This window comes from Rhinoderma darwinii, chromosome 9 (genome assembly GCF_050947455.1).
Source record: "Rhinoderma darwinii isolate aRhiDar2 chromosome 9, aRhiDar2.hap1, whole genome shotgun sequence".
Taxonomy (NCBI): domain Eukaryota; kingdom Metazoa; phylum Chordata; class Amphibia; order Anura; family Rhinodermatidae; genus Rhinoderma; species Rhinoderma darwinii.
Window position 1 is genome coordinate 42,560,852 of NC_134695.1, and position 15,188 is coordinate 42,576,039.

The following is a 15,188-nucleotide window of genomic DNA, read 5'->3' on the forward strand; positions in this document are numbered from 1 at the left end:
ATCACAAGTAGCAGGTTTGCGCACCATGCGTACCATTATGGCATGGAGCTAAATGGTCACCGTGTCAAATGATGGCTGCTTTATGACACACGGGGGGATGGGGAGATTTTGTTTTTTTATACTTGAGCCCGCGCTAGCTGCCTCATATACTTTAGTGAGACGGTTAGACAGTGAGCAACGTTGCAGATCGGGAAGAATTAGGCCCTAAAACGCCTGTTAACTCCTTGATCATCTCCAAAAACAATCATTAACCCCTGCATCACCCCATCTGTGCCCTCCATCCTCCTCAGTGGTGGTGTCCTTTGATCACCCCCCACCAACATACAATTTAACTCCTAATTGGCACACGTTGCGTTGCACCATATGTTTTTACTCCTAATTAGTGCATGCCAAGTTATACCACCTAATTGCTGCACTATACATTCTACTTCTAATTGCTGCATGCAAAGTTATACCCCATGATTGCTGTGCCATATATTACTTATAAAACTTGTCATGCACCCATGAGACCACCTAACTGCAGCGCCATCAATTTTAACTCCTAATTGGTGCATGCCAAGTTATACACCCTAATTGCAGCACCATACGTTTTACTTAAAGTGTAGCTAATCATTCGGCAAACTTCTAACATGTCATAGTGACATGTCAGAAGTTTGGATTGGTGGGGGTCCAAGCACTGAGACCCCCACCAATTGCTAGAACGAAGCAGCTGAATCGCTCGTGTGATCGCTCAGCTGCTTCGTGTCTGTTCGACTTTTTCCGGAAATAAATGTATCGTGTACGGACTCAATAGAACGTCTATGAGCCCGTACTCCGATACATCGGCTTTACGGAAAAAGCCGAACAGACACTAAGCAGCTGAGCGCTCACACGAGTGCTTCAGCTGCTTCGTTCTAGCGATTGGTGGGGGTCTCCGTGCTCGGACCCCCATCAATCCAAACTTTTGACATGTCACTATGACATGTCAGAAGTGTGTCGAAAGTTTAGCTATACTTTAACACAAGCCGGGCACAACATATTGGGCACCGAAATGGCATAATTGTGGAAAACTCAAAATTTTTTATGCTTTGCATCAAATTCTAGAAAACTCCTGTGGGGTCAAAAGGATTACTACACCCCTAGATAAATGCCTTAAAGGGTGTAGTTTCCAAAATGGGATTATTGGACGTTTCCACTGTACTCCGGTACCTCAGGGGCTCCGCAAACATAACATGGTGGCTAGAAAATATTCTTGCTAAATCTGTGGTCAAAAGCCAAATGATGCTCCTTCCCTTCCGAGCCCCGCCGTGTCCCCATACAGCAATTTACAACCACATATGAGGTATTGCTGTATTCAGGAGAAATTGAGTAATCGTGGAGTGCCTTTTCTCCTATTATCTCTTGTATAACGGCAAAATTTGGGAATACGGCGATGTTTTATTGAAAAAAAATGACATTTTAAATTTTCTCGGCCCAGTGTTTAGAACTTCTATTCTGGAGTCTTAATGCTTACTACACCCCTAGATAAAATTCCTTGAGGGGGTATAGTTTACAAAATGGGGTCACTTTATGGGGGTTTCCATAGTACTCTGTAATTGTGACTGTTTGTGGCGAGTGGCGCACTAGGGCCATATTTGGGATATTTCTACAAATTGCAGAATTAGGGCAATAAATAGAGGTTTGTTTTGCGGTTAACCCTTGCTGTGTTAAAGGATTTTTTTTTTTAATAATAATGGAGAATCTGTAAAAAATACAATTTTGAAATTCCACCTCCATTTCCTGTGGACTCTGCAAAACTGTTCGTAAATACAGTTTTGAAAAATGTGAGGGCTGCAGTTTCTAAAAAAGGGTCATTTATGGGGGTTTCTATTATATAGGCCCTTTAAAGTCACTTCAGAGCTGAAGTGGTCCCCAAAAAAGTACGTTTTGGGAAAAATGTTTTGCTGCTAAAGTTATAAGCCTTCTACTGTCCTAAAAGAAAACAAAGGATGTTAAAAAAAAAAGGATGCCGACAAAGAAGACATATGTCAAATGTTAATTATTAACTATTTTGTGTTGTATGACTAGGTCTTAAAAGAAGAGAAATTCAAATGTTGAACATTAATAATTTTTCCACATTTTTGATTTTTAAAAAATAATAAAACGTAAAAAAAATGTATCACTAAAAAAGTACAATGTGTCACAAAAAAACGCCAACAATCTCAGAATCGATTGGATAGGTAAAATAAATCCAAAGTTATTACCACAAAGTGACACATCTGATTTGAAAAACTGGGCTGTGTACTTAAGATCTAAATACGCTGTGTTCTTAAGGGATTAAAACATTTTTTTTAAAATAAGGAAATAATGAGCACCATACACTACTGCTACTATTAACCAGCTCACACCACAGAGTGCCGACTAAGCCTTTTATCTAAATACCACGTAGAACTCACCCGCCATCTAGAATAATAAAGATTATGGACATTCAGCGCTCCTACAATGTTCAAGTATCGGCTTCAATTCAATAAGCGGTTAAGTGTAAAACTCATATCAAAGGTTGTAAAACGCAAACTAGCAATTACCTGTTCCATTCATCTAATGGTTGCATAAACTGACGGTCTGTGTTATGAAACCCTGAAATTTGCTGATCAGACATCTATTGCTGCCTTTTATCAGCCACTTCAGGTTGGGGAGAGGTTCACTCTAGTGTCCTTGAATTAGATCACTGACAATTAAAGGACCAGAATATCCTTGTCACAAATTGGGGTTGGGGTGGTGTCCATATATTGGGAAAATATATATTGTGCTTTAGGTGTCCAATTCATTTGGACCCTCAGAAGTCAGTGTAGACAATAAAATAAAAGTTTTTTGTTTTTTTTTCACTTTAATGGAGTTGAGCTGCAATACTGGACAGTCCATGGACAAGCGGGTCACCGCTTATGAAGATCGAGAACACTTTATCAAACGTCAAGAAACCCATTTAAAGAGGACCCATTATCTTCTCCTGACAGGTTTATTTTAGTAAATACTTGTATTCCCCTTGAAATAAAAATTCGGAAACATATTTTCTTAGAACTCTGCATTGTGCCATTCCTCTGTTATTCCTCCTAGAAATTAATAAATTGACAACTGGGTATTACCATTCCCATTGTCAAATGGGTGTGTCCCTACACAGTCTCACTCTGTCAGCACTGATTGGACATGGTCAGTCTGTGTAGGGACACACCCCCTACAGGTAACACAGAGTTGTCAATTTCCTTATAGATTTAGAGGAGGAGTAACAGAGGAACAGCACAACATAGAATACAAGGAAAAGAGGCTCCAGAATTATTTTTTTAGTAGGGAATGCAATTATTTTCTAACACAGACATGTCAGGAGGGGTGACAGGAGGGCTGCCAGCTGGCATCGGCGATAAGCAGAGATGGATTATAACCAGATACATGTTGATACTTTTACTAGCAATGGGCAAGGATGAAAGTAACAAGTTGTTGGCTTCATAGTGCAGTTATCCAGATTTGTTATCCCAGTGCACAAGACAAATTCTCAGGACAATGACTTTGCTACTTTGTGACATGTCACAAAGGTTTATAGCACCTACAAAACCCACATAAGCCATAGTGCCGGCCACAGCTACATCCCCGCGCTGCGCTCACATCCAGAGTGCAATGAATCACCTTATTTTCCAGTCTCCCGATCAGCTCGGCCAGTCGGTTAATCTGCGCCTCTAGACCTTCCTCTTTCACATCTGAGCAGCCTGAATACACAGAAAACACAGGATTAACGGAGAACCGCGGTAGTGACTGATCATCAGATTCAGGGCACATAAAGAGCTTAGAATTGTATGACGGGATTACAGGCAGTGGTATCAGGGGAAATAACACACATTATTACAAACACGACTGCTGCTACATATCCATTCCTTAGGACAAAGGTCTCATCGTAATGCAACAACACCACTCAAAACGTGCAAACATTTAGGTTTGACCGCAGTTGACCCCGGTCAACCAGTGCGAACGCTTGGCAATGTTAAATGGATTGCAACTGGTGAGGGTAGTGGGTGTTTATTTTGATGCGGTTTAGCCATATAGCCAGGATACATGGACTAGGTCTATAGAGAATTATCCGTCCGTAGCGCAGGCGTTACGGATAAGTGGTCCCATCGCTATTAGTAAAACTTGTCATAGACCCCCAGGGCACCAAGATTCCCAAATATTTAGGAGATCATGGAGCTCATCTGCAAAAACATAAGTAGATGTAGGACAACCGTCCCCATTCTTCCGTTCCAGCATTGCCCCACACCCAACCACTGGTTAAAGGGGAATATGAAGCACCAGTACGTCTTCATATATGTATAATATAGTCTGCTCACTGCTTTTGATGCTCTTCCTCAGTTCCTTAGTGGAACTCCTAGTTGAAGGGTAAGTAGGTAGGGGATCTTCATGCCACCCGTCGGTCATTCCTGGTCCCTTATAGCAGTGTCTGAAGAAGAAAGAATAATAAATGGAACATGAAATCAGTTCTAGAAACCCAACTAAATCCAGATTTATATAAAGTATCTCGCTCCCACTGCTGAAATATCCAGTTTTCTCCTTCGTTCATATAGAGGAGAACGTTACACTCTCTCCGTGGTGACAAAGATGGATCACGGCAAAAGCAGCTCTGAAATAACGTGTCTGTAATTAGTGACAGTAGTTAAATGTCCCACTGAGCACAAAAACCCCAGCAATTTGTCAGCAAATGAGGCTGCGCCTGGCATGGAGCGCTCCCCATGCTGTCCCCGCACGCCCGCTACAGATATCTGTGTCTACTGAGAAGCGACTGCTACAAGATTCTAAGAAAATGTGTCACTCCAGGTTTGTAGCAGAGAATGTGAGACGACCATTTGTCTGGGTCACTGGCTGTGCCAGAAAGATGGGTGCTGTATCAGTGGATCATATGATTCACATAGTGTATGGAAAACCGCTAGAGTGTAATTTATAGGTAGCAGCTTATTAATCCGTAATGTACATTAACCCCTGTCTAATATAGGTCTGAAAACTTTCCTGATTTACTATAATGTACTAACCGCAAAATCATACTACGCCGTTCTTAACAGTAAACACTTAAAAAGGGAACCGGTCAGCCAAATTCCGATAACCGCGGGCAGCATGATTTAGTGACGGGAGCCCTGAGCCTATCAAACTATGTTTTAATCTAAAGCGCCGCAGTATTTCAGAGAGAAAATAGTTTTTTTTTAAACTTTCATTTTTATTTGCCTTTTTCCAATTTTACATAATAACATTTCAATACAACATTGTACTTTGAAAAACAATTTAACATTTGCCAAAATGTATCGACATCATTACCTTCACAAAATATTACACAGTAGAACGTTCATAGTTTTAACACCGACTGTTTTACATGCTGGGGATGGGGAGAAGTGTCCAGTGGGTGGCTCTACATCAGCTTCCCCCCGCCCCGCTGAGCATGATTGACAGGTCTCTTGTGTATACAGAGAAAACGGTTAATCATTGTGAGCTTCAATTTTGAGTATTTTTATTATTGGGTATATTAGGGAACCGCTGTAAAACTGGGGATATAGTTCCAAAATTCAGGTTTTAGCACTAGATACAGATCTGTATGCAGGATACAAAGCAACTGGATTTTAAAAATAATTTTTAATAAAAAGTATTTAGAAAGTTGCAAAAAACACACTGATACACATTTTTATAATTGAAAAAAAAAAGAAGAAGAAGAAGAGGATTTCAAAAGGTGTACATAGCCTTAAAGGGACACATGGGAGGCTATTTACAATTTTCACACTGGCCACCACTGATCTAAACCACTTGTAGTTTAGCAAGATTTAGACCCGAACGTCCAACCCCAGGATATGTCCCAGAACCAGGGAACAAAAAAAAAAAAAGGAGGCCAAAGACTTACATGCTGATGCGCGCTATTCATGGCGATCCTCCTAAGAGCGTTTCTGTCCTGAATAGAAGTGGCATTCTTAATATCTCTCTGCTGTTACGCTCTAACAGTTTCCATGGTTACACTGAGCGATTGTCATCTCTATGGAGACTCATGACCCAGACCAACATCAAACTCTGGTCCTGTGAACCGCCACATCTCAGGTACTTTTCTTATCTTTGTTCCTCTCACAAAGCGCTAATCATTGTTCCTGACGCCTCGTGTTTGCCTCCATGTGCCTCGGTTTCAGCAGTGTTAGAACGATCTAATATCTTCTCCCTCCCTGAACGTCTCTGTGCCTCGCCGGGGCCTGGTATATGTCAACATCTTGCCTTTGACTACACCAGAACCTGTGATCACTGCCATGTTTATATTACATATGTTTTATATTATTAGTGTATAGATATTGCAGTGGACGCCTAACAGTCCTTGGCAATGGCTGAGTAAGGCTTCGTTCACATCTGCGTCAGGGCTCCGTTCCGTCGGAACGGAGCTTTGACAGACACAAACTGAAACCAACGGTTTCCGTTTCCATCACAACTGATTTCAAGTTGACTACGGCATTCATATCATCAAAACGACGGAAACCCTTGCACAACGGAGACAAACTGATTTCAATGGTGACGGATCCGGTGTCAATGGTGATGAAAACGGAAACCTATGGTTTCAGTTTGTGTCAGTCAGGGTCCCGTTATGACGGAAAGCTCCGATGGAACGGAGCCCTAATGCAGATGTGAACATAGCCTAAGGGCCCGACAATTCATTTTCATGGCTGATTTAGCGGATTCCGACTTCTACGGTCACCATCCAGCGGTCTATATCAACCATCTTTTCTAGAGGCTGATGAGCATTGGGCGCTCTCCTGACAGGTCTGTTTCAGTAAATACTAGCATTCCCCATGATATAAACAATTCTGGGGCTTCTTTTCTTATAACTCTGGGTTGTATGGTTCCTCTGTTATTCATCCCAGAAATGTGTGACTGAAAATTAAAAAATTGGTATTACTATTGTCCTTGTCAATGGGGTGTGTCCCTACACAGATCGACACTGTCCAATCAGGACAGACAATTCAAACTACTGTGTAGAGACACACCCTATCAACAAGGGGAATGGTAACACCCAGTTGTCAATTTATACATATATTTCCATGAGGAACCACAGAGGAACTACATAACTCTACATTCTAAGAAAAAATTATCCAGAATTGTTATTTAATGGGGAAATATTTACTTTAGCAGACATATCAGGGGAGCTGACCGGTCACAGAATTATAATGCCATTGGACAAGTCAAAATTGTAGACTCCTTGAGTTTTCCCGCTACATGGATGGGGTTTGAGAACCGTTTATTATGCTACACACCAGGGGTCAGCAACCTTAGTCACTCCCGCTATTGTGAAACTACAACCCCCAGCATGCCCCAACAGCCAAAGGCTTTATTATTCCAGCTAATGGCTGTTAAGGGTATGCTGGGTATTGTAGTTTCACAACACAGAAGGTTGCCGACCCCTGCTGTACACTAAACTCAGTACAGTACAAACCAGTGACTCTTCCATTGAAATGCACTGTAAGGGCAGATTCAGACGAACGTTGCGTTTTTGCGCGCGCAAACAACGCGGCGTTTTGCGCGCGCAAAAACCATTTGACAGCTGCGTGTGTCATCCGTGCGTGATTTTCGCGCAGCCGCCATCATAGAGATGAGGCTAGTCGACGCCCGTCACTGTCCAAGGTGCTGAAAGAGCTAACTGATCGGCAGTAACTCCTTCAGCACCCTCGACAGTGAATGCCGAACACAATATCGAGAAACCTGTAAAAAAAAAAAAGAAAGTTCGTACTTACCAAGAACTTCCCGGCCGTTGCCTTGGTGACGCGTCCTTGGTGACGCGCCTCTTGACATCGGGCCCCACCTCCCTGGATGACGCGGCAGTCCATGTGACCGCTGCAGCCTGTGCTTGGCTGGAGCTGTCACTTGGACTGAATTGTCATCCCGGGAGGTCAGACTGGAGGAAGAAGCCGGGAGTTATCGGTAAGTCAGAACTTCGTTTTTTTTTACAGGTTCATGTTTATTGGGATCGGTAGTCACTGTCCATGGTGCTGAAACAGTTTAACTCTTTCAGCACCCTGGACAGTGACTATCTCCTGACGTCGCGTACCGGAATTTTTTTTGCCGGGTTCGGCCAAAACGAGTTCGGCCGAACCCGGTGAAGTTCGGTTCGATTGTCCGGGTTCGCTCATCTCAAAGACACTCCATTTGGATGTTTGGAAACAGAAAAGCACATGGTGCTTTTCTGTTTACATTCATCCTTTTGACAGCTGGTGCGCTGTTTCAGTCGGTTCGCACGGAAGTGCTTCCGTGCGACCTGCGTGGTTTTCACGCACCCATTGACTTCAATGGGTGCGTGATGCGCGAAATACGCGGAGATATTGAACATGTCGCGCTTTTTGCGCAGCTGACAAACGCTGCGCAAAAAGCACGGACTGTCTGTACTGCCCCATAGACTTGTATTGGTCTGTGCGTGGCGCGTGAAAACCACGCGGCCCGCACGGACCGAATACACGTTCGTGTGAATCCCCCCTTAGGCTTTGGACCTGTTCACACCAGTGTCAATGTTTCAGTTCCTAACAACGTCCCGCCCACTGACGTACATGTATGGTGGTCGCTGTGAAAACCACTGGTGTGCCAATGGAACCGGGTAAAAAAATGCCAATGTGAGCCTTTTTGGAAAGAAAACCTACTGTCAGATTGATGTAATTTTTAGCAGCAGGACTTTATTAGGGAATTGCGATTTATGCAATATTACACACATTTTGTGTTGCTTCACTGAACTTTGAAATGCAAGTTAACAAAAACCATCAGTAACATTCCAGATAACACACCTGATCGGATTAGTTTGCTCATCTATGGCGTCTACGGCGCTCTCCACAGAGCTGAGTAGCGACTGGATCTGATTGGCTGACTCCTTAAGCAGAAACCGCGTTACAAACTGGTCAACGTTGGTACCCTTCTCATACACCTGTGGAGACAAGTCAGCAGCGTGAATATACCAGCGATCAGCACGCAACGCAGAATATCGACATCTACATCCTGAAACTCTGCTTCACTGGCGGGGGCTGAATTCCCTGTGCACAGACATTGGTTGTTTTACGGTATGTTCATTAGGGTGAACAAACCCCAATGTACCTTAACACTGTAGCCTCTCCTTGCCTGTTTGCCCAATGTCATTCACAATGATCTAATGGTGAAGAGCCAGATACCCTCGGAGCGGCTGCCCACATCCAGTTTATAGGGGACATGGCATCAAATGCTGCATCTTCACCATCAGATCAGCATGGGTGTAAATGGGGGCTCCAATGTTAAAACAAGGAGTACATTACAAGGGTTACCGATATTATTGGAAATACTTTCCTGAAGTTGCCCTACAAACTCATCAGCATGCCTCCCCACCGTCCAAGATCCAGCGAGAGCGTCCGGAGAGGCCTAGGGCATGTCCCTGGTTTACCTGTATTTGCGTCCTCAGGATGCAAACACAGTTGAATACAATGGTGGAGCAGGGAGGTAAAAGCTCCATGCGCCACCATTCACCCTATGATGCCGTGAGTGGCTTTGCGCAGGCAGCTGTGATGCAGTGACGTCATCGCATCTGCCTGCGCCGAGCCACACACAGCACAGACCGGAGGAGACCTACTAAGGGATCTCCTACATTTTTCATTGGAATGGGGCTAGGTGAGTATTTATATTATATATAAGGACATCATACTGTGTGGGGGCACAATACTGTGTTAAAGGGCACTATGGGGGCACTATTGGGATGTGATATCGTGTGGGGGGCACGATACTGTGTGGGAGGGCACTATTGGAATGTGATATGGTGTGGGGACATTACAGGGGAATGATACTGTTGGGGGCACTATAGGGCAGTATACTTTGGGGGGCACTATTGGGATGTAATACTGTGGGGGCACTGCAGGAGCATGATACTGTGTGGGAGCACTATGGGAATGTGATACTGTGTGGGGGCACAATGGGGACGATACTGTGTGGGGGCACTAAGGGGTGTGATACTGTTTGGAAGGCACTAATGGGGACACTATTACAGTGTGCCATACAAAGAGGGGAATATGAAGGTATGTCGGGCACAAATGAGCACTATTACGGTTTGGTACCCAAATTAGGGCATTACTACTATGTGTGGGCACAAAGGGAACTGGTTGTGTGTGGACAGGGATTGGGCGGGTATAGAGGTGTGACTTATTGTAAAAAAAATATTCAGTTTATAGCCTGCTAAATTGTCTGCAAGTCAAATGCGGGGAGTTTAGCCCAAGGCATTGCAGGTTATTATTGGACAAATATCAAAACTAAAATGGGGAACACTACATTAGGGAATTGCTATTTAAGCAAATCCCCAATGCAGGGTGCAGTACTACAATCATAACTAGGTTAGGGATATAGTCTACATAGAGTTAAATACATATTATTTTTATTAGTTTCTGCATAAGTAACTGTAATTTCCACTACAGACGGCAGCGTAAAGCCTAAAAAAAGAATCGCATTAATTCCTCATTATTATAGGTGCCCTTGTCTGGATCTCTCGAGATTAATTTAAGACAAAAATACATTAAAAATCATATTTAAAAAGGAACGAGAGGCAATTTAGCAGAGATAAAAAAAACAACAGTTTTCAACCACTAATGAGAGAACGCAGGAAAGATTTATACGACTTTCTCCAATTAACCCTTTCAGCAGCAAACGCTTCGCAAGTTCTAGAATGACAGGCAACTCGGAGAGCAGCGATGTCAATGGAGCGAAGTGTCACAGACGCACTAGTGGCACCCGAAATGTGCCGCCGGAATCTGCAGCTTTACTGGAAAGTGTTCAAATCTGTATGTTTGTCAGTTCAGGCAGAGAAAGGGTTATCACAGCGGGCGAGAGAGAAATTCACCGCTTCCAATTTATAATTAAGAAGTAAAAATTGCTGTGCTCGTTATCTGGATAAAACAAACCGGTCTCCTCACTAATCATCCGCGTAAAACAAACACCCATCTGAACTCTGCTCGCCGCAGTCTGCTCGCCGATAGCTGCCAAAACCGGATTCTTTTGTTCCTTTATTCTGCATGACAATATATTGCAGAGACAGGATATTTTACGGACTTTATACTGTCAGTATAGAGCACGAAAGTAGAAGAATCAGGCAAATATAAAGGTTTCAGCTCCTGTAGTATTCACAGCCGACTGAACGGGATAAACTTTGAGAAACCTTTTTATTTTTTGTGTTATTCCTATTTAAAAAGTTAAAGCTGGCCCTACAGTTTGGTCAATATGACCAATAATACCTGTTCCATTGGTTAAAAAAAATGTAAAGGGGTTGTATAAGAGTAGAAAAAAAAGGGTCTCCGAAACGGCGCCACTCTTGTTCATGGCCGTGGCTGGCATTGCAGCTTAATGGGGCTGAGCTGCAGTACCTGGCATAGCCTAAGGACAAAAGTGGCACTCTTTCTGGGAATGAAAAAACCCAAAACATACTTTTTTTTTTTATAAATCGCATGCAACCTCTAACTATGCATATGGAATTGCATGAATAGTATTCCCCCCCCCCCCCCCCAACTAATGTGTTCGTTTCGGAACTTCCTGTAACAGTGGGAACATTTTGATCATTTGCATTGAGGCCTGTAGGGAATATTAAAATGTCCCAGTCATACCCCACAGTCACAGATTTATTCCTAATGCACACGACCGTGTGTCCTGGCAAGTCCAATCCGTGATCCGCGGAAAGATAGGACATGCCGGAGACCGGATTCACCCGCTAAAGTAAATGGGTCCGTGAAAACGGGTGCCACTCGGTCATGTGCAACGGGCATTAGGGCGTAATTCAGGGGTTGTGGTTGTGGTGCAATTAAACCCACATTAAAAAAATAAATAAACCAAGCCTGTGTTTTACAGCAATTTGATGCGTTTTTGAGTTTGCAATCACAAAAAAAAAAAACCTCATTAAATCACGGTAAGAACGCATGCGATTTTCTTTAATGCATTTTAACCGCACCTCAATGTCTGAATATTCCCTTACAGCAGCCTATAGTCTGTGAACGTGTTACACACTACTGTAAAAACAGCCAGTACTCTGCAGATCTATATTCTGACCGTTTTCTTGCCATTACATTGCAGAACTTGTTAAAAAAGGTAAAGGGATGGATTCCGATTCGAACAGATCAGGGTAAAGCTGTTTATGCAATACCGTCATGTATTCTTGTAGGTTTACCAAAGGTGAGCCTATGTTTTAGAATCATTTTTTATGTACATTTTTGCACCATATTCCAGTTCCAAACAATATTTCTTGGGAACTCACTGCGGTTATAGCAGGAAACTCAAGCACATAAATCATTTTAAAACTAAAAAACCTCCCACAGTGATAAAATATTAAAGTGTTGGTGGCATTGCTGGTAAATCCGCACGCCTACGCCTTGTTTTATGCACCCGTAATAAATCTAAAGATGAAATTCTGCTTCAATGTCTCTGTGTCCGCTTTGTTCACGCAGTTTTCCATTATTAAGGTGAAGCTCCTAATTGGAAATTCAGATTTTGCTTTTTTTAGGCTCATAATTGTCTAATTATTGAGGTATCTGGAAGCATGGATTCTATGGAGGGAACATCTCTGGACAAATCGCAGCCATTGGAGCCTGTACGGCAGCATGCAGAGGCTGTGATCAGCATTAGGCTCTGTTCACATCTGCATCTGTTGTTTTACCCCGTCACAGCAGCAGAACAACAAAAGAACGCATGATGGAAACCAACTGCGGCCACTGGAACCCATTTCAACCCAATGACTTTAATAGTTTCATGTCAGGGTGTCCGTCATTTTTCTCGACAAAATAACTGTTCAAACAGGGATAACCGGCCGTCACGTGGCTGCATTAAAATCAATGCATGTCTATGGGGCTATTCACATGACTTTTTTAATTTTTTTTTTACAGACTGTGTGAACAGCCCTGGAAAAAATAGGACATATCCTATTTTTGCACGTTTTCCCAGATCCCTCGATAGACAAGTCTACGAGGGATCCGTGAAAACTGGTCCTGCATGGGTGAAAATCAGCCATGAAAAACGTCTGTTTTTCACGGCCGCTTTGGCACACGGTCGTGTGAATAAAGTCTTAGGCTTAGCTCAGGCGCACACAGGAGCCATTGTCAGTCGAGTAGTTAGACCAGTTCACTGATGGATTCAGCTGATAACGGCGTTCTGCAGCTTCTATGTACAGTGATACATAGAAGCTGCATAAGTGAAACGGAGCAACATTTTAAATAAAAGTCTATTACAAAATAATTTTCATGCTAAAATACATACATGTTATAAAAAAAATCAAAAAGCCACAATAGCGGTCCTTAGCCTTTAAACCTGCAAATAAAAAAAAAAGACAGCAATCAAAAGGAACAGCTTCACAACAAGGTGCCAGGACAAACCTTATAGCTGAATGGCGCCGTTTCTGGTTAAAGGGGTTGTGACAAAAATGGACAATTATTACCTATCCACAGGATAGGTGAGAAGTTTCTGATTGCTTGGGGCCTCACGGCTGAAACCCCTACCGAGAACGGGAGTTCCGAAACCCCCAGATCTTCTTACTGCTTCCCCACAGTGAGGAGTTGGAAACAGCAGAGACAGCGTTTCATTCCTTCATTCTCATACTTTGAATGGAGCGGCAGAGCGCACGCTGGACCACCACTCCATCCAATGTTCTGCTCACTGCAGTCGAGAACATAATTATCACCTACCCTGGGAAAACCCCCTTTAAAGGGGCACATGGTTTACCACATTTTTTTACCTATAAAAAGGTTTTCCAAGATTAACGAATGGTTGTAATATAAAACAAAAAGTTTCACATATACTTGCATTAATAAATGTGACCTCTACCACCACCGTGGCTCCCCTATCCCTCATCGCTTTATTCTGTTATAAAGAAAAGAAGACGACCAACCGTGGTGGACTGGAGAGCCATTGTGGCACATGCCCCATTTAACAATACAAGAATATTATAAACTGTATTCTTCTAAAAAAAAAAAAAAAAAAAGGAGATGGAGGAGTACGCTAGAGCTAAAACTGCTGTTATTATGGTACCTCAATTGCAGTCTTTCAACCGGGTTCACACTTGGAAACCGGGTTTCGGTTTTCTTTTACTGGACAGTAGATGGTGAAATGGACAATAACCACAAGAAATGTTTAAAAAAAAAAAAAGTTTCAATATAAAAAACAGGTAATTTTCTGACGACGCACTACCCTTTGGGAAAAATATCTATCATTATTAGCCTGAATATGTTCAGGCTGAAAAATACGAGATTGATCTAAGGAGAAAACAGCTTCTGAATCTGGGCGTTTTTGGAGATATTCTCGAAGAATATTTTCAGGGCTTTTTTTTAAGCGTTTTTCAATGTGTCAATGGGAAAAGCCGGCTTGTAAAATGCTTCAAGGGATATCACTTTTTTTCAAAGCATATTTTTAGGAGGCGTAACAATACGTTTCATATTAACTACATCACAGTATTTCCAATTGAAATATACACAAAGTTGTGTGTAGGCCTATGTCAAGTGTGTTTTGGAGCGTAATACGAGTTTTACACTCTGTAATACGCCTGACATAATGTCCTTCGAGTGCCACTCATGCTGGTCGTACACTAGATTGGGAGTTAAAATTTGGATACCCTTGGCCTGAATCCTGATGAGAGTAGTAGTTAGCGCTTTGTGCAGGCAGCAGGTGCATTTTACCAATCACCATACGATTTCAGTCACTGGGCACATACACTGACTGGGATTTCTCTCATACTAACCAATTATTCTTTTTTATGGGATATTGATAGTAAGTCCGAACTGCATCTACATTTTGTTTTATTGTGCGGGAGATGTATTAAGACTGTGCCACTCTTAATAAAAAGCCATCTAGAGTAAAATGTGAGAAATTTATTAAGAAACACGCCTCTTAATAAATTAGTCACCTCTTCGGCTGCCTGTGATGAATAATAATGAAATCTACGTCAGCCAGGTGCTGCCACAGATTTCTACTACCATTTACACCAGTTTCTGACAAATTATAGTAAATCTGTCGGGCCGCGGTAACCACTCTGCCTTGTGCCATTTGCAACATTGAAAATTGCCGCACAAACGTTGTCAACTTTCCCCATGTCTTTAAATTCCAAAACAGAATGGAATTTGAAATGGAGCCAGTCATGAAACGCTTATCATTAGGCATGGACAACACCAACCTGCATCTTCAATATAAGAGTTCTGATCTCCCCAATACAA

General features: G+C 42.5%; 1 protein-coding gene across 2 annotated transcripts in view; it reads right to left on the minus strand.

Annotated features, from left to right (window-relative positions):
* The window catches only part of NECAB2 (N-terminal EF-hand calcium binding protein 2), a 110,060-nt gene that overhangs the window by 11,139 nt on the left and 83,733 nt on the right, over window positions 1-15,188 (minus strand). For both annotated transcript variants that reach the window (XM_075837563.1, XM_075837562.1), the window contains exons 6-8: window positions 8,784-8,920; window positions 4,332-4,441; window positions 3,637-3,716 (exon numbers count right to left, since the gene is read on the minus strand). In XM_075837563.1, the coding sequence (XP_075693678.1) occupies window positions 3,637-3,716; window positions 4,332-4,441; window positions 8,784-8,920 (327 nt within the window). The remainder of the gene's footprint in view (window positions 1-3,636; window positions 3,717-4,331; window positions 4,442-8,783; window positions 8,921-15,188) is intronic.